The sequence below is a fragment of the Sporothrix schenckii genome (genome assembly GCF_000961545.1).
Source record: "Sporothrix schenckii 1099-18 chromosome Unknown Cont49, whole genome shotgun sequence".
NCBI classification, from domain to species: domain Eukaryota; kingdom Fungi; phylum Ascomycota; class Sordariomycetes; order Ophiostomatales; family Ophiostomataceae; genus Sporothrix; species Sporothrix schenckii.
Genome location: NW_015971150.1, coordinates 1,639,617 through 1,666,140, shown reverse-complemented (window position 1 = coordinate 1,666,140; position 26,524 = coordinate 1,639,617). Strand labels below are relative to the sequence as shown.

Here is a 26,524-nt window from a genome sequence, read left to right as displayed (position 1 = left end):
AGAGCCGAAAATGGACCCAGGACCGTGTGAGATGCCGATAATGAAAAGTATGTCACTGTCGAACCGCGCCGGAGTCCGTCAGCGTAGTGTGTGTTCGATGGATATCCAGCAAGGGGCAATCCCGGTGGTCACGATTCGGAGCGGAGGGAGGCCTCGGTGTGTCGACGACAGGCACAGATGCGGAAGAGTGAGAGCGGTTGAGGTGAAACAGGCGAGTGAGAAAACGAAATACCGCCAGGATCGAGAGACTGCAAGGCAGAAGGCTTCTTTTTTTTCTATCCCCACGGATTGGAGAAAGGGAAGGGACGGATGTTTTAAAGGTAGCCTAGGAAGGTAGTGCGAGAGGCTAACGGGGGCGTGTGACGAACGATCAAAGGAAGTAGCCAGGAATTGCATATGTACTCTCCCCCCTTTTATGTGTAAATGGCCCAGTTAGGAAAGAACTATTGTACATTGGTCGATGATGAGGAAGGTTGTGGGAGCGTTCCTTCCAGAACAGCTTGTGAAAGTAGGAAGGCGCAAACGACTCAAGAAATGTATGGGAGTTGGAAGAAAAGTGAAGGAGCACAACGGAGTGTTTTGATCGTTCTTGCACGAGACTCTTCGTGAGGGCAGTAGGCGGTTCGGGGCTCAACTATATGAGCGTCCAATACGAGTTTGGAATTTTGCCGGTGTTTTTATCACTGCCAGTTATTTTTCTTTCCTTTTTCTTTTTCTTTTTCTTTTTTTGACTGCCGTCCGAAGCACACTCTATCCTCTTACACGTCTAATATCGACCGTCGTCTGGGCATACTTGCTGGCAATCGGTTGTGTATAAAGGTGATTTGCCCTCCAGATATTCCGCCCGTGCGCGTGCTTTGTTCTGCGGGCTATATGACCACGTCCAGTTGCACCTCAATAATGGGTGCGGTGTCTATGTCGGACAGGTGTTGATGTTCTGTTCTTGCCAGAACTGAAAGATGGATGACACGACAGGCAACAGGGCTGGAAGAAAGAAGCAGGTGGAGAAGGGGGGGGGGGCGAGACTGGGACGAGGGGAGTTAAGAAAGACGGAGGAAAGGTAAACGGGCTCGTGGCAGCTTACTCGGCTACCGCGCCGCCCGTTCGACTTATTTGCTTATTTGTTTCTATGGTGGCCTGGTCCCCCCATGTTGTGTTGTGCATATACGTGATCCGGCAGACAAGGTTCGTCGGGCCGTGGCCGATTCGCTTGGGAGGAGGACGAGTGACGGCACTCACGAAATAAAAGCAAATAAATAAGTAGACACTCACCCACCTTCGTCTGGGGTACGGGTTCGGCTGTTTCCTTGCACAGATGGGGGGAAGGACAAGGAGAAAGAGAGGGGCGGGTGCAGGGCGAGCCTTGGTTATAGCGACAGGAACGCGGCTTCTGAATGTTTTATGTGTTGTCAGGGTATGTCGCGATCTTCCTTGGGAGAAGAACGATGGTTGGATCCGGCGAGCGAGTGTAAACTGAGAAGGGATAAACCGACAGGGGTTCGGTGCTAAGGAACGAGGGTAGACAGGATCGGAAGAGGCACAAGCAATCGCCGAGCAAGGGCGACAATGCGAACAACAGGCGTAAAACAAAACCACGAGCTCCAGTCGACGAGACGAGAACCAAATGAACCGTTGCTTCCGTACCGACCAGCCAATGGGGGCAGGCACAGGCAGGCAAAGGAGCACTGTAAGGCAGAGAATACACCGACAAGAACCGGGAATGGGAAGGGAAGGGTTGAAATGGGGAGGGTGGCGAGCTGGTAGCAAACGATAATAGAATTGTGATTTGTACGGAAATCAAGAGTACTACTGCCAAAATATTTGGGGAGAAACCAAAGGGACAAGACTAGGAACTGCTTGGGATGAGAATAGCAGGAATAAGAAACACTGCATTAAAGCAAGGCACGTAATGGGACAAAAAGAAGAGGATGAGAGAGCGCCGCCAGCCGTTGCTGCCCATTTCACACTACATCCGCGAACAGGAACGATGGGCACGACTTAGGACAGTGTCATTTTCGGTGGTATTGCTTCTTTTCTTTATTTCCCCTTTAGTCACTTTCCCTTTGTTCCTGTTATTCTGTCAGGGCTTCTTTCTCACCTTCGATTAGACCAGATACGCACTGGCATTGCCACTTGATTTAGTGCGACATCTTTGAGCCCGCGTTGTACCCCTTCTGACGTCCCTGCCACGAGGATCGTATTCTTTTCTCCGCGCACACTGCACAAATAGGGTATTACGGAGCAAACACCAAGTTCGTAGACGGCCGAGGACTGCTCAGCAGTATACTATATCCACCAGACTTTACACAAACCAAGGTGTTGAGCTTATCCTACCTTGCTCTATTGGATCTTGGGCGGTGCTAGTCATTGAGTTTGAGGAGGAGAGTTTCGACGTACGAATTACAGACGGACGTTGTTGTTAGTACTTCATAAACCCGTTGGTTCACGTGGCATCAGACAAGATTAAATTATATTTCAAAGAGAAGGAAGTTTGTTGTGACTCCGAGGAGAGGCAGTGGTGCGAATGCCTAGGAACTCGGGGACAAGATAGCAAAGAGGGAGGGCAAAAACCAGAGCACGAGCGCGAACAGAAACGAAGGGAAAAGAAAATGAGGGAAACGCGAATCAACACAAGAGCACAAAATTCTTTGTTGCTAAGAAACAGACGTGGGTGAACTGTGCGGAAGAATCCAGCAGAGCGCGACTGTCCAGTGAAAAGTGCACAGGAACTGCCTCGTGTTAGACCCTTGAACCATGTCGTTGGAGACAAAGAAGAAAGGGGCGGAGGAAAGGGGCCAGTTCGGTGCAGTTCTCAGACGTGGTGGACTTCAATTTACTAGATGGGCGATGCGCCACCGATCATAGACCCCTGTCTGCTCTTGCCACAACGAGAAAGCAACGAACAAAGAACCTTATCATTGGACAGGCCAGACGTTTCTTTCTTGAGTCGTTCTTTTGTTCTGCATGGCTTGCAGTTCCAGCTGATCTCTTCTTTGGTACCCAGCGGCGCTTTTAGTGCATATACCAAGAACGACTACAGTCGCACTCGTGGACCTCGAACCAGGGAGGTGGATCAGGGACGGTGGAACGCTTAGCCAATCAACCCGCTCGCTGGGGGGAAAGAAGTCGAGGTGAGGAGGGTGGCATTTTCCTCAAGGTTTGCCGAGGCGACCTTTATCGAGCGCAAACACTACATGTACTAGCCGTTGACTACACGACCAACTTTTAGACGGTTTGTACCCAGTACCACGCTATCGGGGGTGATAGCGTGGCACTGCGTTTTGAGAAGGAACGAAAAGCGGAGAGAGAGGGAAGGGACGCACTGGGAGATATTTTTGGAGCGTTTTTCCAAATCGCAGAGACAAGACGGAAAGATGTAGCCCAAGACGCATGGGATGGGCAAGAGCAGTCGAGCAAAAAAAAAAAGAAGAAGAAGAAGTACGTACAGAAGCGCACAGAGGAGGTGGAGAGGAAGGAGCGAGACGCTCGGCGACGTCACACATTTTATACGCCAGTGGCACACCCGTTGCACTTTCCTAATTGCCCGGACATGTACCGTCGTTATGTAGCACAAGCCGGACTGCCGATGGCCCAGAGGGAAAGAGCATTTTGATATGAGGTCGGTGGTAGCACAGCAGGCAAGACCGGATGGAGGTACCTCGAATGGTGGTGGCCGTGCCTGGCCGCATCTTACGCACGCATCGCTGCAGCTCTGCGGACATGCACTCGTCCCATTGTGCACAGCGCCCCTGCGTTGCCCAGCCTGGCTGCGCGCGTGTAAGTCCAATGTATCACAGGGCAAGTCGTTGGGGCACTGAATTAGAAAAGCGTGGCCTGGCCCACGAGATTTTATTCACGGGGATCACTTTTTTCGCTTTCTAATTTTATTTTGTCGCGAAGGATCCGGGCTTACACGACCTATGAAATAATCGGAGCCGCTCTCAATGTGAGATCTTGCAGTGTCGATCAAAAGGGCCCGGTCACTATGGGGCATAACGTTGGGGCCTGAGAAGTGTGGGATCGAGCAATGAAAAAGGAACACTAAAACTGATATTCTCGTCCGTCCCTTTTTCATTTTTACGTCTTTTTCCAGTTCCCCATTTCGGTTTCCAGTACATCATAGACGCGCTCGGTGCCATCCTCTCGGCGTTGGCCACTTGCCCAGCTTGGTGTTAGTGGGTGTTTTTGGTCCGTCAGGTGGACCGTCGATATATGGACTTAACGAACACGCAAGGACAAGGCAAGCGGTTGAGGAAAAAGGTACTACGACACACGTTGTAAAAGACGAAAAGACATGCCGCACAAGTCCATGTGGCACATGGAACCAAGTGTGCCCTCCTTTCCAACTGCCATATATGCAGGGCCCCGAAACGCGAGCCTGCTGCTGACCACCATTTCGAAGAAAAAGAGATCCAAATTATAAAGAGAAAGGGGATACATCGGGTGCTGGCCTGACAGCCCTGTCAACGACGTTTTGATCACGCCTTCTAGCCCCTTTTTTCTGCCCCTCGCCGTGTATGCTCCGGAAATCTGCCGACTCGTCCGTTCTGTTTGAGCAGCATCTTTGTGTGGAGGAGATGCAAGGGTCTTGGGTAATATCGGCCGTTGAATATGCGCCCTACCATCTAGCAGCAATCTGCGTACCACATGGATCTCCTGGAGATACATGTCCTTGTACGAAAGAGTCTTTACAAACTAATTTGAGTGCTAATGGGGGATTTGCTTGGGCTTCTGCGTTGCTTGCAAGCTGCTGCGAGGCAATGAATTTTGCCGACGTCCCCCCATCTCACAACTGCGTGTGAATCTTCTCCTTTTCATCACTTGCTCCATCTTTCCTCCCTGGAGCCGCGAAAGGGGGGCACGCTATCTCGAGACCATCCAGGCCTAGTGTCTTTGAGCGATTGCGCTTGTTGTGCGTCTGAAAAAAATTGGAACAAAAAAGGTGTGCGTGTCGGTGCAAGGTGGGATCCGGTCTCACCTTTTGGGTCGATTTGGTTTGACTTGGTTCCTCGCTCGCAACCGCCTTTGTTCCTGGCCCAGTTTATTGCCACGGGGGTCCTCCTCAAGTTGTCCAAGCGCGCCCGGCAAAGCCACAAACAAAAATCGTGGAATTGGCGTCGACATGGAAACAGGGCTGAGATACCCTCGCGTGTCTCGTATCGGACGTTTTGTATATTCTCCGGGAGGCGGGTGGACGCGATGCTACGACGTGTTTGTCTTGCTACGTCTTTGTTCACATCCTTCACGCAACACTTCGTTATGGACCTAGTCGTAATCCCGAGTTCCAATCCCCTCAACCTTCCCCCCTTTTTTGCGTCGGCCATTATTTTTCTCGTCTGAGTCTTTGTGGCCGTGGTCCACTTTCCTAGTTATCTAAGGGGCCCGCACCATTGCCAAAAAGCGAGGCGCGCTCGGCCATAGGCCCCAGCTTATCGTATTCTTTGCCACTCGTTCAGATCATTCAGCTCGCGTGTTGTGCCTTGTCTCTTTCTCCGGTTTCCCGTCTTCTCCGACCCTGTGGCGCAATTCCGCGACTTCGGATGCTGTCCTTTGCAAATCCTCTCGCTATTCTTGCCGTTTTTGTCGTCGTCATTTGGACCATTAGTTTGCGATACAAAGCTTGTGACATCAGCTGGCGAATGGGATGCGCTGTATTGTGTCGTCTTATGTCGCGGGAATTGTTACCTTAAAAGACAAGACAGGAGGTAATATTGAGGACGTTGATTGCTCCTTCTGCTTTCGAGTCCCCGGCCGATCCCAGCCTCATCCCACTCTGCCATGTCATTGTTGATCACCTCAGTGGCTCGTTTTAGGCAAGAGCGGAAGGTAAATGCAACATAACAACATGCACGACAGAGTTGCACTGAGATCTTCCGCAAACCTTCTTTTCCGTAATTACAATCTTCCGACGAGGTACATGATTCGCGCTTACCTTAGCCGTCGGATGGGTCTCACGCAACCAGACGAAAAGTCATATTCATTCTTTGGCAAGAGCGACTGTCGTTCATTTTGGAATGGAATATAAAAAACGGTTGTGGAAGGAGCAGACGAGGCCGGCTAGTACTCCTTCCACATTTGCGCATCTTGGTGCACAACCATGTGTACCTCTGTTGCAGTTGCCTTGTCTGGGTCGTGATTGTTTATTTTGCTCACGTAGGACACAGCTCGCTACCACATGAACTTGTCTTGTCACAGCCAGCATTCATCCTTCAAAACACCTCCGGCCAAGACTGGAATCTATCTGCGTAAACGAAAGTGCAAGGCACTGCGGAAACAACAACGCGCGGTCTCACAGCCAATTGTTAAGTGCAAACCAGCCTGGATGAATCTCACTCGTTCGTGGGCGTCCTCTGGGTGGCGCACTCTTGGATCTGTCAACAAATCATGAAACTGAGCGATTCGTTAAGTTTGGGCATATTCTAGAATGACTTCACCACGTTGCCAAAGGCAGTGGCTGGCCGGCTGGTGAACCGTTCAATGCGCATCCATGGCTATCCCAGCGGGCATATGCCCCCGGCATCTCCCTACCGGCGTCCTTTCCAGTGTTGCACCTCTGCCGTTTCGCCTCTTCTGCCCCTGCCCACTCTTGTTTGCATATTGTTCGTTCGCTGTTCGCAGGAAAAACGGTCGCAGGCTCTTGCACACTCCCGCCGGAGTCCGTGCCCTGGTTAAGCTTTGGCAGTTGAAACGCTCTGGGCATGCGTTTTATACAGGGCATGGACGGCCTCTTAGCATCATGAATATACCCTCCCAGCCAGCCTCTCGACCAGTATCCTGTCGTATGAAGAAAGGCTCCGCAATATCAGGCTCCCAAATCAAACGCATATTTTTCGCGAGTTGTGCATGGACTATTCTTCCAAGGCGATTAATGTCTATTGAAGCAGACTCTGGCTTTAAGTTTACCTTTCTTGATCATGTTTGCGCCCGAGAACATCGATACCTTACGATTTCATCGCGCTGGTTAAACGGGCGGAGAACGCTCGGCCTCGAAGTGGCCCGTCTCATCAGTCCCATCTTAATTCAAGCGCTGGGTCGAAAACAGGGGTCCGGGCTCGAGGTTTTTGGGATGATGTGCGATGTGCGATGCACACCTGCGATGCACAGCGATGCGCCGCACATCTGCGCAGAAGGCTCTCAATGCTACCTTTACCCAGTGCGGACGAGTCGTACGTCGGCCTTCCATCACCTGCACATTATATGATGTGCCATTTTACAGAGACAGACATTGGAACCCGACGTGATGCGCACCTCATCTACATCCTTTTCCGTCTCTGGGCCGGGAACGATAGAGACTGGTTCGTGTCTTGCGACAGGCGGCTTTCCGTTCCCACCTTGCCGAGCCAGCAGTCTTCACCACACCAGTCTCGTTGCTATTGTTTTGGCTTTGACACTTGACAGTGTCGTGACCTCCCCCTGCCGATAAGGAAAAGGTGCCGAGACTTTTCTGCCCGCTTCATCCACGTCCTGCGCCCACTCACTGACGTGACGTTTGGTTCCCTGGCAGGCCATCCACAGGTATGCGGATAGAGTGTCCAAACCATTCGTGTATTGCAGGGGGAAGCACGGAGAGCCTCGTGTGAGGCTTTTGCCGTGCTCATACCCTGGTCAGTTACAGGCTTTAAGCCATATTATGGTGCACATGTGCCCTGCACCCTTTAATATGCAGACACTCAAAGGTATTGTTCGCTCTGTGTGGTATTGTTTTCAATTAAAGCCCAAGAAAATGATATTTGCAGGAGTTGCTTGACAAACTGCAGCCAAAAGCCTATAAACATCTCGTACTATGTTCTTTCTGGCTTCCATCTATTTTCGTCTGCTAAGAATCCTGGTTCGGCAGTCTTGTCGCTGCATATATCTCTATATAGCCTCGGCCCGGCTCACAAATATGCTATTCTGGGCTGCGCAACTGGGAGACACGGCTCCTCGTCACATTTTTATGTGTGCATTGCCGCTTGGACTCATTATATACAGCTCCAAATATGCCCAAACGCCAATCTATGTGAGTATACAACTTATATGAGAGTTCTGGGCTACGTCTCACTTCAGACCGGGAGTAACAGTATAATAAAATACGCGTAGAATATTTGATAGGCGAAATATCGGCCTGAAGTTCACTTGATACCTCCTTGAGTTCATCCGTGAGATCGCAGAAAATTATGTGCCATAAAGCAGCGCCATCCTTACTTTTACCTATACTTATATCAGAACAGAGGCAAGGCTGGGCGAGAGACACATTGCCGTTTTGGATGTCAGTTCGTTCCATGGTCCAGGAAGTTCATATTGCAAACTATATCAAAGATGCCAAGTACAAATTCTGACAAGGGTAAGACATGACGATTTTAAAACCAACAGCCACAAAAGAACCAAATGGTGGCTATGCTTTCAAGAAGCCTGCTTTCTATGAACTGTCTTAGAATGACCGTGTTGCCGGCACGTTGACAAAATATCCAATAACAAAGTGCCTCTAGTATACATGACACGGTCTGCCCCGCACGATCTTATGTTTATCCCGAGGACAGAGTTCAGGGATGGTGAAGGCGGCCGGAACGTGAGATATATATGCCTAATAAGTAGTGGGCCAAACGGCCCATTGAGATAACGGGATCGGGAGACTCTGCCGAACTGGCAACCCTCCACGTTTTCGGCCTCTTGTTTGCCCTATAGCCCTGCCCTTGCGTGCTATGTTCTCTTCTATGGCGAGATGCGGGCTGTAGAACACGGGTGGCCCTGTGTCCAGCCATGAAATGGTCTTTCTGGAAGCACACGAAACATACCCCGGCCTGGTTGTGGTAGAAAGACAAACCTTAAAAGATGTGCCCATTTTAAAAACGCCTGAACTGCCTGTCGGATAGGCCGGTTGAGCCACTGTGGGAACTTGATCAGAGCTTGGTTTCCGGCTGTTGTCTACGTCTCGTATCTGCATCATGCATTTTGTTAGTAGCCTTAGGATGGTGTGAAGATGGCAGTCCGAGTTTGTAACGAACTAAATGTTGTTTTAGACGATACCAGCGTCGACCGAACATAGCCCCGTGGGGCCGACAATGGCATAATTGTTGTGAATGTTTTGATGTTTTATTTCTTTTAGTTTTGTTTCTGCGTTTACGCTGTGATTTGAGTTTGCAACCACTCGCTCGTCCACCTCCCCCAGACCTCCCCTTTCAGAGCGCGGTCTTATACCTGATCGTACAATTATTCACACATATGCTATCATTCCTGCTCATGTAAATGAAATAAGACACGTTCGTGTACCACCCACGAACACCTCAAAACACGACGCGCACACGTCCCGCGATGCTAAGAAAAAACCACGTGGGCCAACCTCTGCAGAATGCTGTCCACGTGGATCGACGCTTGGTGTGTCACACGATCGTAACAAGACAGACAGTCTCCATCCCTGGCTGCCAATGTCGATTTGGCCCCTGAATACGTGTGTGTGAAGCCGCTTTCGCATGCTGGGGTTGGTGCCGTCCGCGCCAACGCGTGCCCACACTATCTCTTGACCCACGCAGGCATCTTTCTCGCCTTGAGGTGACCCGGCTTCTTGCGCTCCACCGTTCTTCTATCACGCGTAATGCAGCCGGCTGGAGCGAGAGAAAGACGACATGTTAGCAAAATTCTGCAGAGAAAATACCATATTTGTGCGGTTGTAGCTTGGGCCTTCAGTGCGAGCCGTGAGCCGTCTAACGTACCTTTTCGGAGTGCTGTCTTGAGCGCGGGCTCGTGGGTCACGAGCGCCTTGGCCACAGCCAGCGTCAGCGCCTCAGCCTGGCCGGTCGTGCCACCTCCATCCACCAGCGCCCACACGTTGTACTTGTCCATCCGCTCCGTCGACCGTAGCGCCCACGTAGCGCTCTCGCGATCGTGAACGCGCGCAAACGCGCCGCTAAGGCTCTTGCCGTTGACAAGCACCTCGCCCGTACCCTCCACTACCCACGCACGCGCAACCGACTCCTTACGGCGACCAACACCCAGGGCACGGCCGAACTTGTCGACCGTCTGCGGCTTCGGCAGATTCTCGTCAAAATTCGTCTTGACAATGAATTCGCGGAGAAACTCGGTCACAGCAGCCGGCTTCAGGTCGGGATTGATGCGGTGCAGGGTCTTCATCATGCTCAGGTATCTTTCGTACACTGAATTCTTGACTGACTCGCGAAAGATCTCCTGAAACTTGTCCCTGGACATCCATGCCACACGCTCCGTCTCTTGCGAGGGAAGTTTGGGCAGTTTGCTGTACCGCCTGAACAAATCCCGCAGGGCCAGGAAGCGGTCGGTGAAGTTCTCTGCGCGCGTAAAGTAGGACGGAGATAGGGGGACGGCGCGCGCATAGCCTCTGAGCTGCTGAAAGTTGACTGCGGCTGGGCCGCCACCGATACCTTCGCCGTTGCTGCCGCTCTGTGAACTTTCGGAGAGAGCGCCGCTTGTGTACTTTTCGAGCATCGCGTCCATCTCCAGGTCGCTAGTATTGGCAAGCGAGGCAGGAATCAGCTCTCTCTCGGTCGGCTCTGGGCGGTGTATTTGTTCAGAGCGATATCTGGTCTGCGCCAGTATTTGGCTGCCGGCGGGCTTGTTGGTGATGTGTGCTGGGCCAATCCGCAGCTGCGAGAATTGCTGCTCAAGCCGCATCCGTGCCCGTGGGCAGGAGGAGGCGACCCCACGGGATAGCAAGCTTGCGCTTATGCTAGCCATGGCGGTTGTGGATGGGAGAAGAATTCGAGTTGTGTCGTCGTCGCCAGAAGGCGTTCATGAGGCTATGGTAGAAACAGACGTCCCCACGAATCGGTCGAGACCGGGCACGGAGGGGGGTATCGTGACACGGTCCCGGATTGGGTGGTTGTCGAGTGGTTGTCTGATGCTCGACAGTACTTTGTCGCGGTGATGAGCCTGTGATCGTAGCCTTGCAGTGGTCCAACTTTCAAAAATTCAATTGCACTACGTCGCATTTTGCCGTGGGCTGGCCACGTGATGCGCAGAGCTCAAAAGCGGCGTCCCAAAAGGGATGGAGGGTGCTAGGGAAGCTCTTTGACGCAGTTGTTCCTGCCAATTTTGCCGTTCCTCTACCAACCGCACTGGCCAATGGCAATTGGTAGGTCCCACCACCCGCTCGTTTTTCAGCATTTAACTTTGATTTTTTTTTAAATGCCTAATGCTGTCGCGGTATGAGATTTTTTGAGAATTTTGGCCGGACCCCACCATCCGTCCGGGCTCCTTCCTTGGGCATTATTTTTGCGACGAAAAAAACTTCCTTTCTTTGCTCCTTCCCCTCCTTCCCCTTCTCTTCTTCTCTTCTCTCCTTCGAACCCCAGCATCACCACCCCTTTTATATCGAACCACACTCGTACCTCACATTCACCATGTCGTTCGGAAAACTCTACGGCTTCCTTGTGAGTCTCCTCCTGCATTGAGTCTTTCTTGGCCGGCTGCTTTTGCTCGAGCCCCGCGCTGCCTGTTCTGCTCTTTCGCGTCGTTTCGACAGACATTCTTCGTCTTGATTTCTTTCGTCTTTCATTGCTCTTTCTCGCCTCTTTCTCTCCTGACTTTTATTTTATCCGTCTTCTGCATAACATCGCTGTTCATCGGACGCTCGTCAGGCTGACCCCGTCTTGCAATGTGCAGGAGAACCCGCGCACCACGGGCATCCTGGTTGTGGCCAAGGCCAACAACCTCGATATCGAGCTGGTCGACACCGTCCCCGCCACTGCCCCGGCCGACTACAAGAATGTCAACAAGATGGGCACGATCCCTACCTTCGTTGGTGCTGATGGCTTCACCCTGTCGGAGTGCATTGCCATCTATGTCTACGGTATGTGTTTTGCGCTTGATTTCTTCCCTGCTCTGCCGTCCATTTTTCATTTGTCCGTTGGCCTCTCAGTTTTCGCCGTTGGCTACCTTGAGACATCTCGAGTAGCACCGGTCGACGCTTCCATGATGAATTAGACAATCATTATACAGTTATCCCTGTCTGAATCCTAGTGTTGATATTATCTACCTTCTGATTTTGCGTCCCCTCTTCAATCCCTGTTTCTTCTCCTTTCGAATGCACACTGTTTTTCTGGGCAGTCCGCTAAATGGTGCCTTACAGTCGCTTCCCAGAACGAGAAGACCACCCTTCTCGGCAAGACCAAGCAGGAGTACGTATCAGACGCCGCGTCTTTTGTTTTGGACGTTCCATGGACGTGCCATGAACCATACTGACATTCACACCAGCTACGCCAACATCCTGAAGTGGATGTCCTTCTTCAACAGTGAGGTCCTCCCCAAATTCGGTGACTGGTACAACCCTCTCCGGGGCAATGCCCCCTACAACAAAAAGGCTGTTGATGATGCCTCCAAGGCTTCCCTGAAAGCGCTTAGCGTCGCCGAGGAGCACCTGCTGCACAACACCTTCCTAGTTGGCGAGCGCATTACCGTGGCCGACATCTTTGCCTCCAGCATATTTGCCCGCGGTCTGCAGTTTGTCTTCGGCAAGGCGTTCCGCGAGGAGTTCCCTAACCTCACCCGTTGGTTCACCACCGTCTACAACCAGCCGATCTACTCGAGCGTTGCCCCCAAGGCCGTGTTCAACGACGAACCGGCGTTTATCAACGTCCCCCCCAAGAAGGAGGCTGCTCCCAAGAAGGAGGCCCCCAAGAAGGCCGCCGCCCCCAAGGCCGCCGCTGCCGCCGCCGAGGAGGAGGAGCCCGCAGCTGCTCCCAAGCCCAAGCACCCGATTGACTTGCTGCCGCGTGCCACCTTCCCTCTGGACGAATGGAAGCGCCAGTACTCGAACAGCGACACTCCCGCTGCCCTGAAATGGTTCTGGGAGAACGTCAAGTTTGACGAATACTCGATCTGGAAGGTTGAGTACAAGTACAACGACGAGCTGACCCTGACGTTCATGTCCAACAACCTGATTGGCGGCTTCAACAACCGTCTGGAGGCCTCGCGCAAGTACCTCTTCGGCTGCGCCTCCGTCTACGGCCAGAACAACGACTCTGTCATTGAGGGTGCGTTTGTCATCCGTGGCGAGGACTACCTCCCCGTCTTCGATGTCGCTCCCGACTACGAGAGCTACTCCTTCACCAAGCTGGACCCCACCAAGGCCGAGGACCGCGCCTACGTCGAGGCCCAGTGGTCGTGGGACAAGCCCGTCATCGTCAACGGCAAGGAGTATGCCCACGCCGACGGCAAGGTCTTCAAATAGACGAATCGCACCGTTCCGTGTAGGGAGGTGTTTCATAGTTGACGCTGTAACGGTTCTTGGACTGAAAGGTTGGGCTGGGTTAGTCCGGGCACAAAATATGACGGAAAAATTATGTGTTATACAAATGTAGCTAGGCAGGGCCAGTACGATGTTTCTTGGACGTATATCATGGTTATCAGGAGACGCATACAAAATAAACCGTGATGAATTGCACATGCACAAATGGTGCATGAAGCAAAAGTCTCTTCCCAATGTAGGTTGCATGCTATGGTGCTACACGCTACGCTCGATGTTGTTGATGAGTAGCTTCCCTCACCGACCCCGACGGGCCCTGTCCCTAAACGATAGAAGACTCATTCCTAGCCTGGTAACAGAACTGCTCATAACAACGCAGCTAGAAACTGTCTGAAAACACCCCTTCGTGTTGCCCTCGCCGCCGGTCGGTTTTGAGTTTGCTTGGTCTCCGCCGCTTTGAGTTCCGTACAACCCTTGGTCCTTGGCTCGTGGTCTCATCCTCTTGTGCCACCTCGAATGCCATCTCCGGATCTTCCTGTGGCTGGAATGGATGTGCCCTGATGTATGCGCTGACATCCGACTGGAAGGCAAGCTCGTTAATGTAGTCATGCACTTGCGGCAGGACGAAGTCGTATTTGTCTTGCTTGTCGGCAAACTCGGGGATCTCAATGAGATTGAACGGCTCCGAGCGCGCTTTGGTGGCCGTGTCGTCGATGAGCACCGTGTTGGCCTGCGACCAGCGACCGCCCGTTTCGTAGTGCGGGTGCGTGCGCGCCACGTCTGGGTCCTCCCACATCAGCGACAGCCGCTTGTAGCACTGCGTCCGTCCGCAGTAGTCGTCGCGCGTCAGGCCAAAGCGCGAGCGGTCCCACATAGCGACGAGCTTGGCCTTGTTTTCGGGGTGGATGATGGCATTGACCATGTGGCGGACGTTCTGGGGCCGCGCCGACGACCAAAAGGCAAACCAAAAGCTCTTGATCATGTAGTCGATAAACAACGGCGCATACGGCCGCGGCACCGCCGTTCTCGGATTGCCGTAGCTGTCGGGGCGGTGAAGCAAGGTACCGTTGAGATCACTGATGATGAGCAGCGGCTGTGGGCTCTCGAGCCGGGTCGACTCGCGCTCGGTCTGCTGGAGGTACTCGGGAGTTGGATCTGGCACGCCGCCAGACTCTTCGGATGGTTCCTGAATATCGGGCCGGGGCGGCCGCGGTGTCTCTATATTGTCCATTCGTTGCGGGAACACTTGGGATCGACCAAACTTGAAGGACTTGCTTTTATATAACACTTTCTGAGCCGAGAAAGTTCGTTCGGTGAGCGACGGGAGTAAAGGACTTATACTTTTCGAAGGCAATGTGTGTGTTGTCCTTCTTGTCCTTGAGAAGCCATGTATTGCGTTTTGAAGAGTCCTATACGCCGCAGACCTACCCATGACAGCCTCTGGAAAAGTGAAAATCTATGTGCAGACCGCTGAGGAGAGTCTGGAGAGTGTGGATATGGTACAGTATGATGTAACCTGAAGTGTAATGAAGTGTTCTGAGGTGTCCCGAGGCGTCCTGAGGCGTCCTGTTGTGGTTGGATGATGATAGGAGAGCTTGTTTTATTTGACCGTCGTGTGAATTGGTTAGAAATTAAATGAATCTGAAATTAATGCAAATTAATTGTTAACCATGAATTGTGCGTGATTTGTGAATATGCCACCCAGTTGAAGTATCAAAATGAAAATATTGTTGATGCGCCTCGAAATTTTAGTGGAAACATTTTAGGGGCTGCCAGAGCCTTGTTCCCGGCGAACGTGATTGGCTGGTGGACCAGAAGGCTGCGGTGAAAACTGCTCCATGAAGAAGTTTAAAAATCAGTGATGGCTGCGCTAGCACCATTGTTCCTTCCTTTTTCACACCACTCATAGTCGATATCAAATTTCAATCACAAATCACCAAATAGAAACCAAATTTACGGACGCTCCTTCCGTGTGAGAGAATAGCGTTTTAGGAAAGGAAAGAGATAACACTGGGCACACAACACTATCTCTTCGTTCAAGACGTCTTAAAGTCTCATAGCCCTGTTGAACGCACATTCAGCCGCGTTCAATACCACATTCCATACCACACGCTCAAACATGGATTCGAGAAAACGAAAGAGCAGCCGCTCTGCTCCTGAACGGAATGTACGGGCAAAACCTTCCAAATTTGTCGACGGCGATGACAGTGACGAGTACGACAACGACCTGAGCAAAGCAGGCCGGCGAGTCAAGGTTGAGGAGGCTTCGGAGAGCGAGAGCGACGAGAGTGATGATCCTGTTCGGGGCAGACTAGAGGACGACATCGACGACGTTGAAGAGGGAGAAAGTGAAGGCGAAGAAGGTGAAGACATTGGCCGAGAGGCAACTCCCGAGGATGAGGCGCCATCGCCGGCAGAGAACCTCACGTTTGGCCAGATCTTGAAGAAGAACCAAAAGAAGAAGAAAGACAAGAAGATCGACAAGGTCGGCGGCAAAGCTGGATCCAAAGCAGCCGACACGGGCGAGGCAGCCAGTTCGTGGAAAGACGACCATTCAGGTAAGCCAGCCAAGCCTGTCAAGCCGGCCCGAGCCCACAAGCACGCACCGACAGAAATGTCGAGCCGTTTCGCTGTGAAGCGCGGCCGCGACTGGACTAGCGGCGACGCCACGATTGCGGGTGTCTCGGTCAAGCCAGTCGAGGCGCGCTCGCGCGACCCGCGCTTCTTCTTGGCGTCCATGGCGACACCACCGACGCGCGCCGACGAACTGCGCGCGCAGCGCAACTATGCGTTTTTGGACGAGTACCGCGACAGCGAGATGGCGGAGATGCGCGAGGCGATTGCACAAAACGAGCGGATTGCCAAGGCAGAACGCAAGAAGCGCGGCGGCAACGCGGTGAACCGGGCCAAGGCAGAGGCGGCCGAGAAAGAGGCGGCATCGCTGCGGCGGATGCTGACGTCCATGGAGGCGCGCAAGCACGACCGCGAGGCCAAGGAAAAGGCACAGGCGGTGCTGGACGAGCACAAGAAGCGGGAGCGGGGGCTGGTGAAAGAGGGCAAGACGCCCTACTTCCTCAAGAAGTCGGAGCAGAAGAAGCGGCTGCTCGTGGACAAGTTTGCGGGAATGACGGAGCAGCAGGTCGACAAGGCCATCGAGCGGCGGCGCAAGAAGGCGCAGACGCGGGAGCGGCGCGAGATGCCGTCCATGCGCCGTGGCTAACGCGGTGCGGCCGAAGACTGCAAATGATTCAACATGGCTGGCGTTCTATTCATGTGTTCTTACTTTATTCTATAGCATGTTGATGGCGTGTAATAATAATACATTATGATGCATGAGCAGCGTGTATGGTAGTACAGAGAAATAAAGAAAACCATTTGTATATGTATACGAAACACAGAGTTTATGCAAGGCCCATCTTCTTCAGGCTGTCCTCAAACATGCCACGACAGGCCACGCGACTGCCCAGGCGTGCACACAGTAGGAAGGCACCGCTGAGCTTACGGTGCAGGCTGTACGTTTCCTCGGGCGGCGGCGTCAGGCGCTCGCGCACCATGACGGGGATGAATGAGCGCACGCGGTCCGTGATCGTCTGGTCCTGGAAGTCGTAGATCTCCGGCGCGTCGGCGCGGAAGGGCTCCGCCAGCGTCATGACCGACTGCGTATGGGCGTCTAGCATGGCGCGGCTCTCGTGGCCCGTCAGGTAGCCCAGATCGCGCGACAGCGCCTGCACGCCCTCGAGGTCGGACTGCGAGGCTGCCTGCAGCAGACGGACGTACTGATCAACAAACTCGGCCGGGTACTCGCGTGAGGCGCCAAAGTCGAGCAGCTCCAGCTTGTTGGTGCCGGCGTTGTACAGGAAATTGGTCCAGTTGGGGTCTGTCTGCATAAAGTGGAACTGCGTGATCTCGAGCAGGCACAGGCGCAGAATCTGCGTGCCGATCCAGTCGCGCTGCTCCTGGGAGAGGTCGTGCGCGACCTTGGTGACGCCCACACCGTCCATAAAGGACATGGTCAGCACCTGCTTTCCGGACGCCTCGCCAAACACGTCGGGCACCACGAAAGCGCCGTCGACGCCCGTTTCGCGTGCGTCGTCCAGCAGACGACGGAAGCGCTGTGCGCACGCGGCCTCGCGCAGGTAGTCGCACTCCCACGCCAGCTCGGTGCGCGCATTGGCAATCGTCTTGTCCAAGTACAGGCCCTTGGGCAGCATGCGCGTGGCCGTCAGCAGGATGCCCAGGTTGTCGAGGTCCGAGTTGATGGAGTCGGCGACACCCGGGAATTGGATCTTGACGGCGACGGCGGCGCCGTTGGAGCGCAGCGTCGCGCGGTGCACCTGGCCAATGGACGCCGCTGCCAGCGGCTTCTCCTCGAACTCGCCAAACAGATCGCGCCAGTCCGCACCGAGGTCGGACGCCAGCACGCGGTCGCGCTGCCATGCGGGCATGTAGTCGGCGCTGTCCTGGACGCGCTGCAGGACCTCCTGCAGCGGCGCGGGCAGCATTTTGGCGTCCTGGAAGCTCATCATCTGGCCGAGTTTGAGGGCCGCGCCGCGCATGCGGGAGAGCCGCGACACGAGTCGCTCGAGGTTGCCAGGGCTCAACATGACCGACCCGCTGTCGCCGCTGCCGCCTCCAAAGCCGCGGCTAATCGACTCCGTCAGAGCGCCGCCGAGCATACCGGCTGCGAGGCCGCTATAGTTCCATATCCGGCTCAGGCGGGTGGCCGGCACCTTGGACTCCTTCAGCTCAAAGGCCCGCTTTGGGGACTCTGCTACCTGCGTCGTAGGTAGGGGTATGGAGGCGAGAGGAGTAGCTCTAGCTGTGCTCAGAGACGGCGTCTCTAGTATCTCGGCCTTCAAAGTCTCGTTTTCCGGTAGGGCTTGTTGTGTCTCTTCGGCTCTTGTGCCAGGCGACTCTTCCGCTTGCGGAGCCGCCTCCGGAGTTGTTCCAGGAGAGGCATCGACTGTGGGCTCAGTTTTGGGAATACCCTCAACATCCAAAGTCGTGTCGACGACGGAAGGGTCCTCATTTGGCGGCTGCTCCTCTCTTTTGCTAAAAACACCCTGTTCTATGCTCTCTGCAACTGCTGCCGAGACAGAGTTTGCCTTTGCTGCAACAGGAGCATCCTGCACAGCCTGACTGGGGCCAGCTGGTGGCGGTCGTGGAGTCTGTTTCAGCCGGGGATCCAGAGGGTGCAGTTTCGATGGACCTCCGCTCGGACCCGCAGCCTCGGCAGCCTTCCTCCGGACCTCATTTAGGGCACCTGGTGGCCTCGACGTACGCAGCTGGGCACGGTGGATGAAGGTCGGTAGGACGGGCTCTTCCGGGGAACCAGCCGTCTCTGGTTCTTGGATATCTGGATTCCGTATCTCCTGTGCAGCTTGACGTACGGGAGCAACCGCAGGGACTGGTGGCTTCTCGGTCACTGGTTCACTTGGTGACGCAGACGCAGACGCAGGCGATGCTTGAGCCGCCACGTCGGCTTCTGCTGGGGTGGCGCCACCCTCGGCCGGTATGTCCTCTGGCTTTGGTGCCTCCTGTGACTCTGGCGATGGTCTCTTGGGATCCCGGGGGTTCTGCACAAAGGATGCACCAATCTGGCGCGAGCGCAATGCCGCGTGCTTCGAGGCGACGTTTCGCGAGGCGCTGACGACGGCCGCGAAGTCAGCGGCGAGGTCGAGGAAGCGCATTGCGAGTTAGGAGGAGGATGACTGCCACACCAAAGAAATCAAAAGAAAAAGAGCGGCAGTTACCGCATCGGCAATGGCATGGTGTGAGTCGAGCGGACTGTTATGTTGGGTGTTGTCGCAGCCGGATAGTCCCGCACAACGCAAGCTCTCTCGAGCTCCCGAAATTTTTGTGGTAGACATCTACATAAAAGTGGGCCCTGTTCGACAAGCTAAAAGCCACCACTGAGTACGTGAATTTAAACAATGCCAAATGTTACAGTGATGTCAAAATAGGTCTCCACATGTTCGCTTTTATAAATCGTGGTCAATGTAGCATCGAAAATTTCTGTTATTTGCTAGTTCCCTGGGTATCATATGTTTCTATGTGAGATGCTTATAAAATGCAAAACAAAAGCGCCGCTGTAAACCATGTTCCATTTCCTCATGCCCATTGCCCAATCCCCTCGTTACTGGAGCACGGACCGGATCTCCCGTAATCTTGCCCGTCGGCTGCCCTTGGCATTGTTCTGCTTCCCGCCCCTGCTCCGATTGAACGCCGATATCGCATCTTTTGTCTTGCTGCCGCCACCGCCGGCCATGTTGCTCCAAAGACGCTGTCCAGCAGGCGTCAGTCCACCCGACAAGCGCGGGCTGTGCGGCAGCGGCGTATGCGGTGTTTGGCTGGCGCGGCCCGTCATGCCAACACGCGCCGACGTCCGCTTCGAGTGCGCAATGCGCTCGACCATGCGGTGGTGCAAACCCTCGCGCTTGCTCTTGTCTTGAAGCTGGAACGGGTTGGGCGTGCCGTCGACCTTGCCAAAATCGATGACTGGCGGTGCGCCGAGCTCGGCCTCGGGTTCTTCATCGACAAAGGCGTACCCGTTGACGCGGGGCGTCTCGCCACCCATGGTCGAACCGGCAAGTGAGCCTGCTGTCGAGTCAGCGTCCATGCGCCGTGGCTTGCCTGCAATGGCGTCGCGCACGGCCGACAGTGTCGGTGATGGTGGGATGGCGGCGCTGGAGACCGAGCTGCTTCGCCGTCCCTTTTGTTGATTTTGTTGATTTTGTGGTGTTTCCTGTCTCCGCTGCTCAGAGAGCAGCGACGTGCCTCGCAGACGCGTGTTGGCGTATACGATCGACTTGGGCGCCGCAAGCGAGTCAGCTTGCGCCTTTTGGGCTACGGTCTCGACAGACCCGTCAACGCCGTCCGGCAGGAACATGAGTCCATTCTTTGCCTTGGTCTTCCACGTATCGGGCGCTGCCGGACGGTCGTCTTGGTCCTTAATGGCCAAGCGGTCTTTCTGGTAACCGTTGTCGACGAGGCTGACGCCCGACTCGATCAGCCGGTCCTCCACCTCCTTCTGCTTCAGCTGCATCTTGGACGGTAGCTTGTTGCCGTTGTAGACCCATGAATGCTTCTCAGCCCGCGTCTGATTCTGTTTGTCGAGCAGCTTGTAGAAGCTTTCGTTGTCCTCGCTCGTGTATTTGGACTGGTACGTGCCAAGGCTGACGTTTGTGTCGGGGTTCGATCCCACCTTGGTGACTACCGGGGTATCCACCGTGGCCGTTGTGCTGATGGAAACGACCGAGGCAGGTGTGTCGCCCGCAAAACTCTGCGGTGTTTCGCCCGGGCGGCCATCTAGAGTTCCGCGAAGAGACGGCGTGTGCAGCCTTGACCGGTGGCGGCGGCCGGGCGTCATGGCTTCTTTGAGCCGTTTTCCAGCGCTGGAGATCCATGCTGGATCTTTCGATTCAAGCGCATTCAGGTATTCGTTTTGCGTTTCCGATTCAATCAGGCCGGGGAAGAAATCGCGTGCAATGATCTTCGACAATCCGTCTGTGTACGAGTCTTCGTCGAGGACGGTCTTGGGGCGTTGGATGCGCTTTGCTGGTGGCGGAGGCGGCATCAACTCTGTGTCCGTCCGCTTGCGCACGAGCGACGAGCTCGTAGATGCGCCTGGTTCGGCCATGGTTGTGTTGTTGTGTTGGCGATGGTCCGTTCGCCGGAAGTGGTGGTGTTTTGTGTTGGGGAAGAGCAGCCTAGATTTGGCAGTAACACTTGCCACTCGTCTGTGGTTCGTCACCTTTTTGATACATATTGAGGGACCAAATCTTAATATGCATATATGCGTATTTTACCTCGCAGAAGGTCTAGGCGCTTTGGTAAGGGCCTGGGCCAGAAAGAACGTTCGGCGGCCTTCGGCGCCTGCTCCTGCCTGTAACGGATCATCGCCTCCCCACACGACAGCGGCCGCCTCGTGCACTGCAATTTCGCTGGCCGCTCAAAACAAGCATTTTTCTTAATTTTTTAGCCGCTCGCTCCACGCTCTGCATTCACGCCCACGAACTGTCTTGAGCGACCTTCTCGCAACCTTCGGCGTGCGGCGTGTCGAATTGCGCAACGCCCATCAGCAAGCGGCCCTTCCCCCCGCTGTCTCACCATCGGCTCGCCCAACTATCACGAAATCCCGACCACGATCCCGTCTTAATTCCTCGACACGCCGGCTGCCTATCATGACGACGGACAAGGAGAAGGCCCTGGCGGCCAAGAATGATGGCAACAAGGCCTTCCTGAAGCACGACTGGCCGACAGCAATCGACCACTACACCCAGGCGATCGAGCTCGACCACAGCGAACCGACGTACTTTGCGAACCGCGCCCAGGTGCGTCTCCGAAAAGGGCTCGCGTGACCCCCACATCCGCATATATGTGCACTTATATATGCCATGACTTGCTGCTGACAGTCGTGCAGGCATATCTGAAGACAGAAGCATACGGTTATGCCATTGCAGACGCCACCAAGGCTATTGACCTGGACCCAAATTTTGTCAAGGTACTGCTTCCTTCTGTTGAAACAGATGCTCATATTTTGTATTGCAAGCTGACAATCATTTTTTTGCGTTCGCCAGGCTTACTATCGCCGTGCTCTGGCCTCTGCAGCCATTCTCAAACCAAAAGATGCGCTGCAGGACTTCCGGATGTGCGTCAAGCTCAACCCGGGAAATGTCGACGCCAAAGCCAAGCTGTCCGACTGCCAAAAGGTGGTGCGGCAACTACAGTTCTTTGAGGCAATCGAGGTCGGCGACGAGCCGTCGGCAGCTGAGGGTCTCGATGTCGAGTCTATGGTCGTCAAGGACGACTACGACGGCGTGCGCCTGGGCGACGAGATGACGCAAGAGTTCATCGACGACATGACCGAGCGGTTCAAGGAGGGCAAGAAGATCCACTTGAAATACGTCTACCAGATCCTACTGGCCGTCACCAAGATTGTGCACGACGAGCCGACCATGAAAGAGGTCATGGTGCCCGATGACACAACCCTAACCGTATGCGGTGACACGCACGGCCAGTACTTTGACCTGATGGAGCTATTCCGCCTCAACGGCAAGCCGTCGGAGAAGCTCTGGTACCTGTTCAACGGCGATTTTGTCGACCGCGGCTCCTGGTCCACGGAGATTGCGCTGCTTCTGTACGCCAACAAGTGGCTGCGGCCCGAAGCCTTCTTCCTCAACCGCGGCAACCACGAGACCGACGACATGAACCGGGCCTACGGTTTCGAGGGTGAGTGTAAAGCCAAGTATAACGAGCGCGTATTCCGCCTGTTCTCGGAGAGTTTCTCGGCGCTGCCGCTGGCCACACTGATTGGCGAAAAATACTTCGTGCTCCACGGCGGCCTGTTCTCGGACGACAATGTTACCCTCGGCGACATCCGTAAGCTGGACCGGCACAAGCAGCGCCAGCCAGGCCAAGCCGGTCTGATGATGGAGATGCTGTGGACGGACCCTCAGCCCGAGCCCGGCCGGGGTCCCAGCAAACGCGGTGTCGGCATGCAGTTCGGTCCTGATGTGACAGCGCGCTTCTGCGAGAAGAACGGCCTCGAGGCCATTATCCGCAGTCACGAGGTCCGCATGGACGGCTACGAAGAGGAGCACAACGGAAAGTGCATTACTGGTAAGCGACGCTCGCGTCACATTGACAATGTGTTATTCGTGCTGGGGTATCTCTTCTAACAACATACAGTCTTCTCCGCACCAAAGTACTGCGATATGACCGAGAACCGCGGCGCGTACATCAACATCGGCTCAGACTACAAGCTCAACTTCCACCAGTTCGACGCCGTGCCACACCCGAATATTCGTCCCATGGTACGACCCAACTGTCCCTCCTTCTGATTCTGTGTATTTTGTTTTGTCCAAAAACTAACTAGTCCCAGGCGTACGCAAACAACTCGATGATGTCTTCGCTGCTGTAAGCATATTGGGTGTCAAAAGTAAAGGAGACAGAAATAATAAAATCAACATAATTGGAGATATACCAAAGCAGACGCGGTATGAAAGAAGAAAGAGAATAAAGGCAGGACACGGTGTCGAAAATGGGGAACGCGGCCTACCTTTGGAACAATAAAACACGACAACCAGACTTGCACATATTGGAAATGCATCCATTTTTGGCGAGGGCGTTTTGCGACTTTGGGGCGGTCATTTCTTTGGGGCGCTGTCACGGATGCTCGGACGGGGTTGGCATTTTTGGGCATGGCGTGCATTTAAATACTGCTAGCATTTGGTCGTTTATTTGATGAATGGACTTGTGGGCATGTCGAGTCGTTTGCGTCGTGGATTGGTATGGCATTCTCAGTCCTCGTGCTGTTGTCCACTTCCCGTCGCTATTTTCTGAGGCCGAACACAAGTGCCGCTTCACCAGCGTGAGAAGAATATGGAAATCGGGCATACAACCCCTGTATTGGTACATTGGCGTTCCATGACTTTGTCGTTCATGTTGCAACGCCGTTCCACAGAGCCTGTTGTTGGCTTCGTCCGATTAGACTGCCCAGCCAGTTGCCGGAGGCTCTCAGACGCAGTGCCGTGGCCGTGCCCCCCCGAGACACGCTGCTCCAGGCCGCAAGGGCCGCCGCAAAGAGTCCCATGTCTTCGCGCGGCAGCCGCACCCAGAACTCGTTCCCGTCGAACTTCAGCAGATCGAGCGGCATGGCCGCACCCGTAGCTCCCAGGAACTGCTTGAGGGCCGCATCGCAGTAGGAGCGCACCTGCAGCGCATCAAGCGGTCCCTGCGATTCTTGGCTCTGATGGTTCTGCACGACCTCGATCTGGGCATAGGCAAACGGGGGCCGGCCGATCGTGCTGCTGTACAGCTCCCGCGTCTTGCTCTCCTTGGCAGTCTTGGTCTTGGAGGCAGCGCCAATGGAGGATGCCAGTGATGTGTTGCCCATGGGCGTGTCATGGAGATCGCTAGCAGCCATGGTAAAAAAATATTTTGTAGAAAAAACCACAAGAACATCGCCTTGTTTTATTAAATTGGAAGTATCTTAGAGGTGCTGGTGGTAGTCGGCGATGAGATGTGGTGGCGAAAAATCGCTTTCCTGCATAAGAGCTCAATGATGCATGTAGCCAAGATATATTCCTGCGCTAGGCCATTCGCGGCACTTGAGCTACCAACGCCATCCACTCGACAACGCCGGGCTGAACCCTCCAAACTTCGACCTTTGAAAAACTACCAGTATCCAGCCGTTTGCGATTCTCCTTTGTCCACACACTGTCCACCACCCTGTCCCTCCGACTGACTTTGGACTGACCTTTTCACTCGCTCCTCACGTCTGTCGCCTTTCTCCTACGAACCTCCCACGTTTTAGAGCATCGTGACCACGGCCCATCCGCAATCATGTCAGATAACTACGTCGCCCCAGGCCAGCAGCGCTACCTCCGCGCCTGCATGGTCTGCTCAATCGTCATGACCTTCCAACGCTTCCGCGAGGAAGGGTGCCCCAATTGCGAAGAGTTCCTGCACCTTGCAGGCTCCCCCGAGCAGATCGATACCTGCACGAGCCAGGTCTTCGAAGGCCTCATCACGCTGGCGAACCCCAACAAGTCGTGGGTGGCACGGTGGCAGCGCCTCGACGGCTATGTGCGCGGTGTGTATGCGATCAAGGTTTCTGGTCAGCTGCCGGATGACGTACGGGCACAGCTCGAGGACGAGCACCGCATTCAATACATACCGTGCGTGCTTGCCCCAACTTAACTTACCAGGGAATGGACGAGTGCAGTTGCTAACTATATACAGACGTGATGGAAGCGCTGCCGAGGCAGACTAAGTGGTGAGATGGAAAGCGAGCGGGTGATTCCAACAGTGCTCTTTTTTACCTGGGAAGCAAGCGACATTTGGCGATAATTTTGGTGTTGCACGGCGTTCAGGATCGGGTTTTGGTGTGGAAATAAAGGATACGGCAAATGTGCGCCGAGTAAACCTTGGGAGGATCATACAGAGTGAACAAAAACGGTTTGTATTTTTATGAAATAAAACGCAATGCGAAGTCTCCCAGAGTCAAAGACGACGCCGTCTATAAATGGTATAATACGCTGAGAACTCCTAAAATGCACCCTAATAACCATGTCGCCATATTCGTGGGAAGGCTGGCTCGGCTATCAAAACCTCGGCTTCTTGTTCGGCGGCCCGCCAACCTTGAAACTCATGCCACCGCCCGATTCGCGGCCCCGTTTCCGCTCCATCTCCTCCTTCATAATGCGCTCCGCTTCGCTCATCTTTTTCGGAACCTCAATCTTCTTGGCGCTAGACTTTCCCCCGAGTGTATTCTTCTTCGCGGCGGCAAACACGTTCTTTGGTTGGGGCTTGCTGAGACCTCCAAGCTTCAACGACATGGGCTTGGACACAGGAGGCTCGGCCGGCGGTTCTGCTGTCGAAGTCTCTGTACTTCCAACATCCACTTCCCTGCCCTCCTTGCCCTCCTTGCCTACTTCTCCATCTGCTTTTGGTGTTTGTGATATTGGCGATGAGGACTCGCCCGGCGTCGACTTTGCTGGACCGAAAGTGAGCTTGATCTTTTCGCCCTCTTCCCGCTGCAACATGTGTTTCTTCTCCTTCTCATCCTCATCCTCCTCGTCGACATCATCGCCTGAGCCGCCCTCCTGCTTCTTGCGCTCCTTCGCTGTTCGTGTCGCGCGCTCAATCTGGGCCTTGAGCATCCGCTGCTCCCACTCCTCGTCACCACGGTCTTGCGCCTCCTTCCTCCGCAGAGCTTCTTGCCGCCTGAGCGCCTCGGGCGATGTGTCGATCCACGAGATAAAGATGCCCTTTTCGTTCTCCTCAACGCGGCAGATACCCTCGCGCCCCAGATACTTGGCGAACTCGGTCAAGGACGACCATTTGGTGGAGTTCATGTGGACGTGGTCGCGCCGCGCAATAAACTCTTGGTAAAAGTGGTTGATTTGCACCTGCTTCTCACCGTGGCCGGTGCGCAGGAGCTGGATAAAGTCTTTGAGGAACTGGTCGGAGTACTCGTTGATGACTTTGCGCGGGTCGGAGCCGACGGCCAGCATATTGCGCACGTGGCTCTCGCTGAGGGTGTGCTGCTTGAAGGCGTTTTCGTCGCGCAGGGCGCGCTCGCAGATCTGACAATACCATCGCAACCCTGGAACAGTCAGTATAGTGCGACTGAGGAGTAACAAACAGGAGCAAAAGGAAAAGTAAACATACGAGTCAGGCCTTTGGCCTTCATCTGGTTGCTCAGGTGCTTGACGGACCCGACCTCTGCTTTCGGCATCTTGGCGACAATGTTTGTAAGTGATTGGGGGGAACGCGATGGCGTGCAATGCGTTGTTGAAAGGCTGTAGTGAAAGGCTGAGAAGG

The 26,524-nt window shown here is 54.3% G+C and overlaps 11 protein-coding genes across 11 annotated transcripts; 4 read left to right on the top strand and 7 right to left on the bottom strand.

Moving 5' to 3' along the window:
- Positions 1 to 6,430: 6,430 nt before the first annotated feature.
- On the bottom strand, positions 6,431 to 6,700 carry SPSK_05740 (uncharacterized protein; the record flags this gene model as incomplete). The annotated part of the gene is made up of 1 exon (XM_016732477.1): positions 6,431 to 6,700. One exon carries the CDS (start codon positions 6,698 to 6,700, stop codon positions 6,431 to 6,433), a length of 270 nt encoding a protein of 89 aa, XP_016583065.1.
- A 2,789-nt stretch (positions 6,701 to 9,489) lies between these two features.
- On the bottom strand, positions 9,490 to 10,686 carry SPSK_05356 (40S ribosomal protein S9, mitochondrial precursor; the record flags this gene model as incomplete). Its single annotated transcript, XM_016732105.1, has 2 exons — positions 9,490 to 9,581; positions 9,690 to 10,686. 2 exons carry the CDS (start codon positions 10,684 to 10,686, stop codon positions 9,490 to 9,492), a joined length of 1,089 nt encoding a protein of 362 aa, XP_016583064.1.
- A 665-nt stretch (positions 10,687 to 11,351) lies between these two features.
- SPSK_05125 (elongation factor 1-gamma) lies at positions 11,352 to 13,180 on the top strand (the record flags this gene model as incomplete). Its single annotated transcript, XM_016731875.1, has 4 exons — positions 11,352 to 11,381; positions 11,614 to 11,800; positions 12,080 to 12,128; positions 12,205 to 13,180. The coding sequence occupies 4 exons, from the start codon at positions 11,352 to 11,354 to the stop codon at positions 13,178 to 13,180; spliced, it is 1,242 nt and encodes a 413-aa protein (XP_016583063.1).
- Positions 13,181 to 13,574: 394 nt separating this feature from the next.
- On the bottom strand, positions 13,575 to 14,426 carry SPSK_05505 (uncharacterized protein; the record flags this gene model as incomplete). Its single annotated transcript, XM_016732250.1, has 1 exon — positions 13,575 to 14,426. The coding sequence occupies one exon, from the start codon at positions 14,424 to 14,426 to the stop codon at positions 13,575 to 13,577; it is 852 nt and encodes a 283-aa protein (XP_016583062.1).
- Positions 14,427 to 15,314: 888 nt separating this feature from the next.
- Positions 15,315 to 16,415, top strand: SPSK_05386 (ribosomal rRNA-processing protein 36; the record flags this gene model as incomplete). Its single annotated transcript, XM_016732134.1, has 1 exon — positions 15,315 to 16,415. The coding sequence occupies one exon, from the start codon at positions 15,315 to 15,317 to the stop codon at positions 16,413 to 16,415; it is 1,101 nt and encodes a 366-aa protein (XP_016583061.1).
- Positions 16,416 to 16,596: 181 nt separating this feature from the next.
- On the bottom strand, positions 16,597 to 18,885 carry SPSK_05012 (aarF domain-containing kinase; the record flags this gene model as incomplete). Its single annotated transcript, XM_016731767.1, has 1 exon — positions 16,597 to 18,885. The coding sequence occupies one exon, from the start codon at positions 18,883 to 18,885 to the stop codon at positions 16,597 to 16,599; it is 2,289 nt and encodes a 762-aa protein (XP_016583060.1).
- Positions 18,886 to 19,331: 446 nt separating this feature from the next.
- SPSK_05245 (protein DGCR14) lies at positions 19,332 to 20,834 on the bottom strand (the record flags this gene model as incomplete). Its single annotated transcript, XM_016731995.1, has 1 exon — positions 19,332 to 20,834. The coding sequence occupies one exon, from the start codon at positions 20,832 to 20,834 to the stop codon at positions 19,332 to 19,334; it is 1,503 nt and encodes a 500-aa protein (XP_016583059.1).
- Positions 20,835 to 21,378: 544 nt separating this feature from the next.
- On the top strand, positions 21,379 to 23,117 carry SPSK_05153 (protein phosphatase 5; the record flags this gene model as incomplete). The annotated part of the gene is made up of 5 exons (XM_016731903.1): positions 21,379 to 21,528; positions 21,618 to 21,698; positions 21,775 to 22,816; positions 22,886 to 23,010; positions 23,079 to 23,117. 5 exons carry the CDS (start codon positions 21,379 to 21,381, stop codon positions 23,115 to 23,117), a joined length of 1,437 nt encoding a protein of 478 aa, XP_016583058.1.
- A 519-nt stretch (positions 23,118 to 23,636) lies between these two features.
- SPSK_05637 (ribonuclease P/MRP protein subunit POP8) lies at positions 23,637 to 24,122 on the bottom strand (the record flags this gene model as incomplete). The annotated part of the gene is made up of 1 exon (XM_016732379.1): positions 23,637 to 24,122. The coding sequence occupies one exon, from the start codon at positions 24,120 to 24,122 to the stop codon at positions 23,637 to 23,639; it is 486 nt and encodes a 161-aa protein (XP_016583057.1).
- Positions 24,123 to 24,541: 419 nt separating this feature from the next.
- On the top strand, positions 24,542 to 24,971 carry SPSK_05655 (transcription elongation factor SPT4; the record flags this gene model as incomplete). The annotated part of the gene is made up of 2 exons (XM_016732397.1): positions 24,542 to 24,876; positions 24,941 to 24,971. 2 exons carry the CDS (start codon positions 24,542 to 24,544, stop codon positions 24,969 to 24,971), a joined length of 366 nt encoding a protein of 121 aa, XP_016583056.1.
- Positions 24,972 to 25,302: 331 nt separating this feature from the next.
- Positions 25,303 to 26,438, bottom strand: SPSK_05378 (DNA/RNA-binding protein KIN17; the record flags this gene model as incomplete). The annotated part of the gene is made up of 2 exons (XM_016732126.1): positions 25,303 to 26,306; positions 26,372 to 26,438. The coding sequence occupies 2 exons, from the start codon at positions 26,436 to 26,438 to the stop codon at positions 25,303 to 25,305; spliced, it is 1,071 nt and encodes a 356-aa protein (XP_016583055.1).
- Between the last annotated feature and the right edge of the window lie 86 nt (positions 26,439 to 26,524).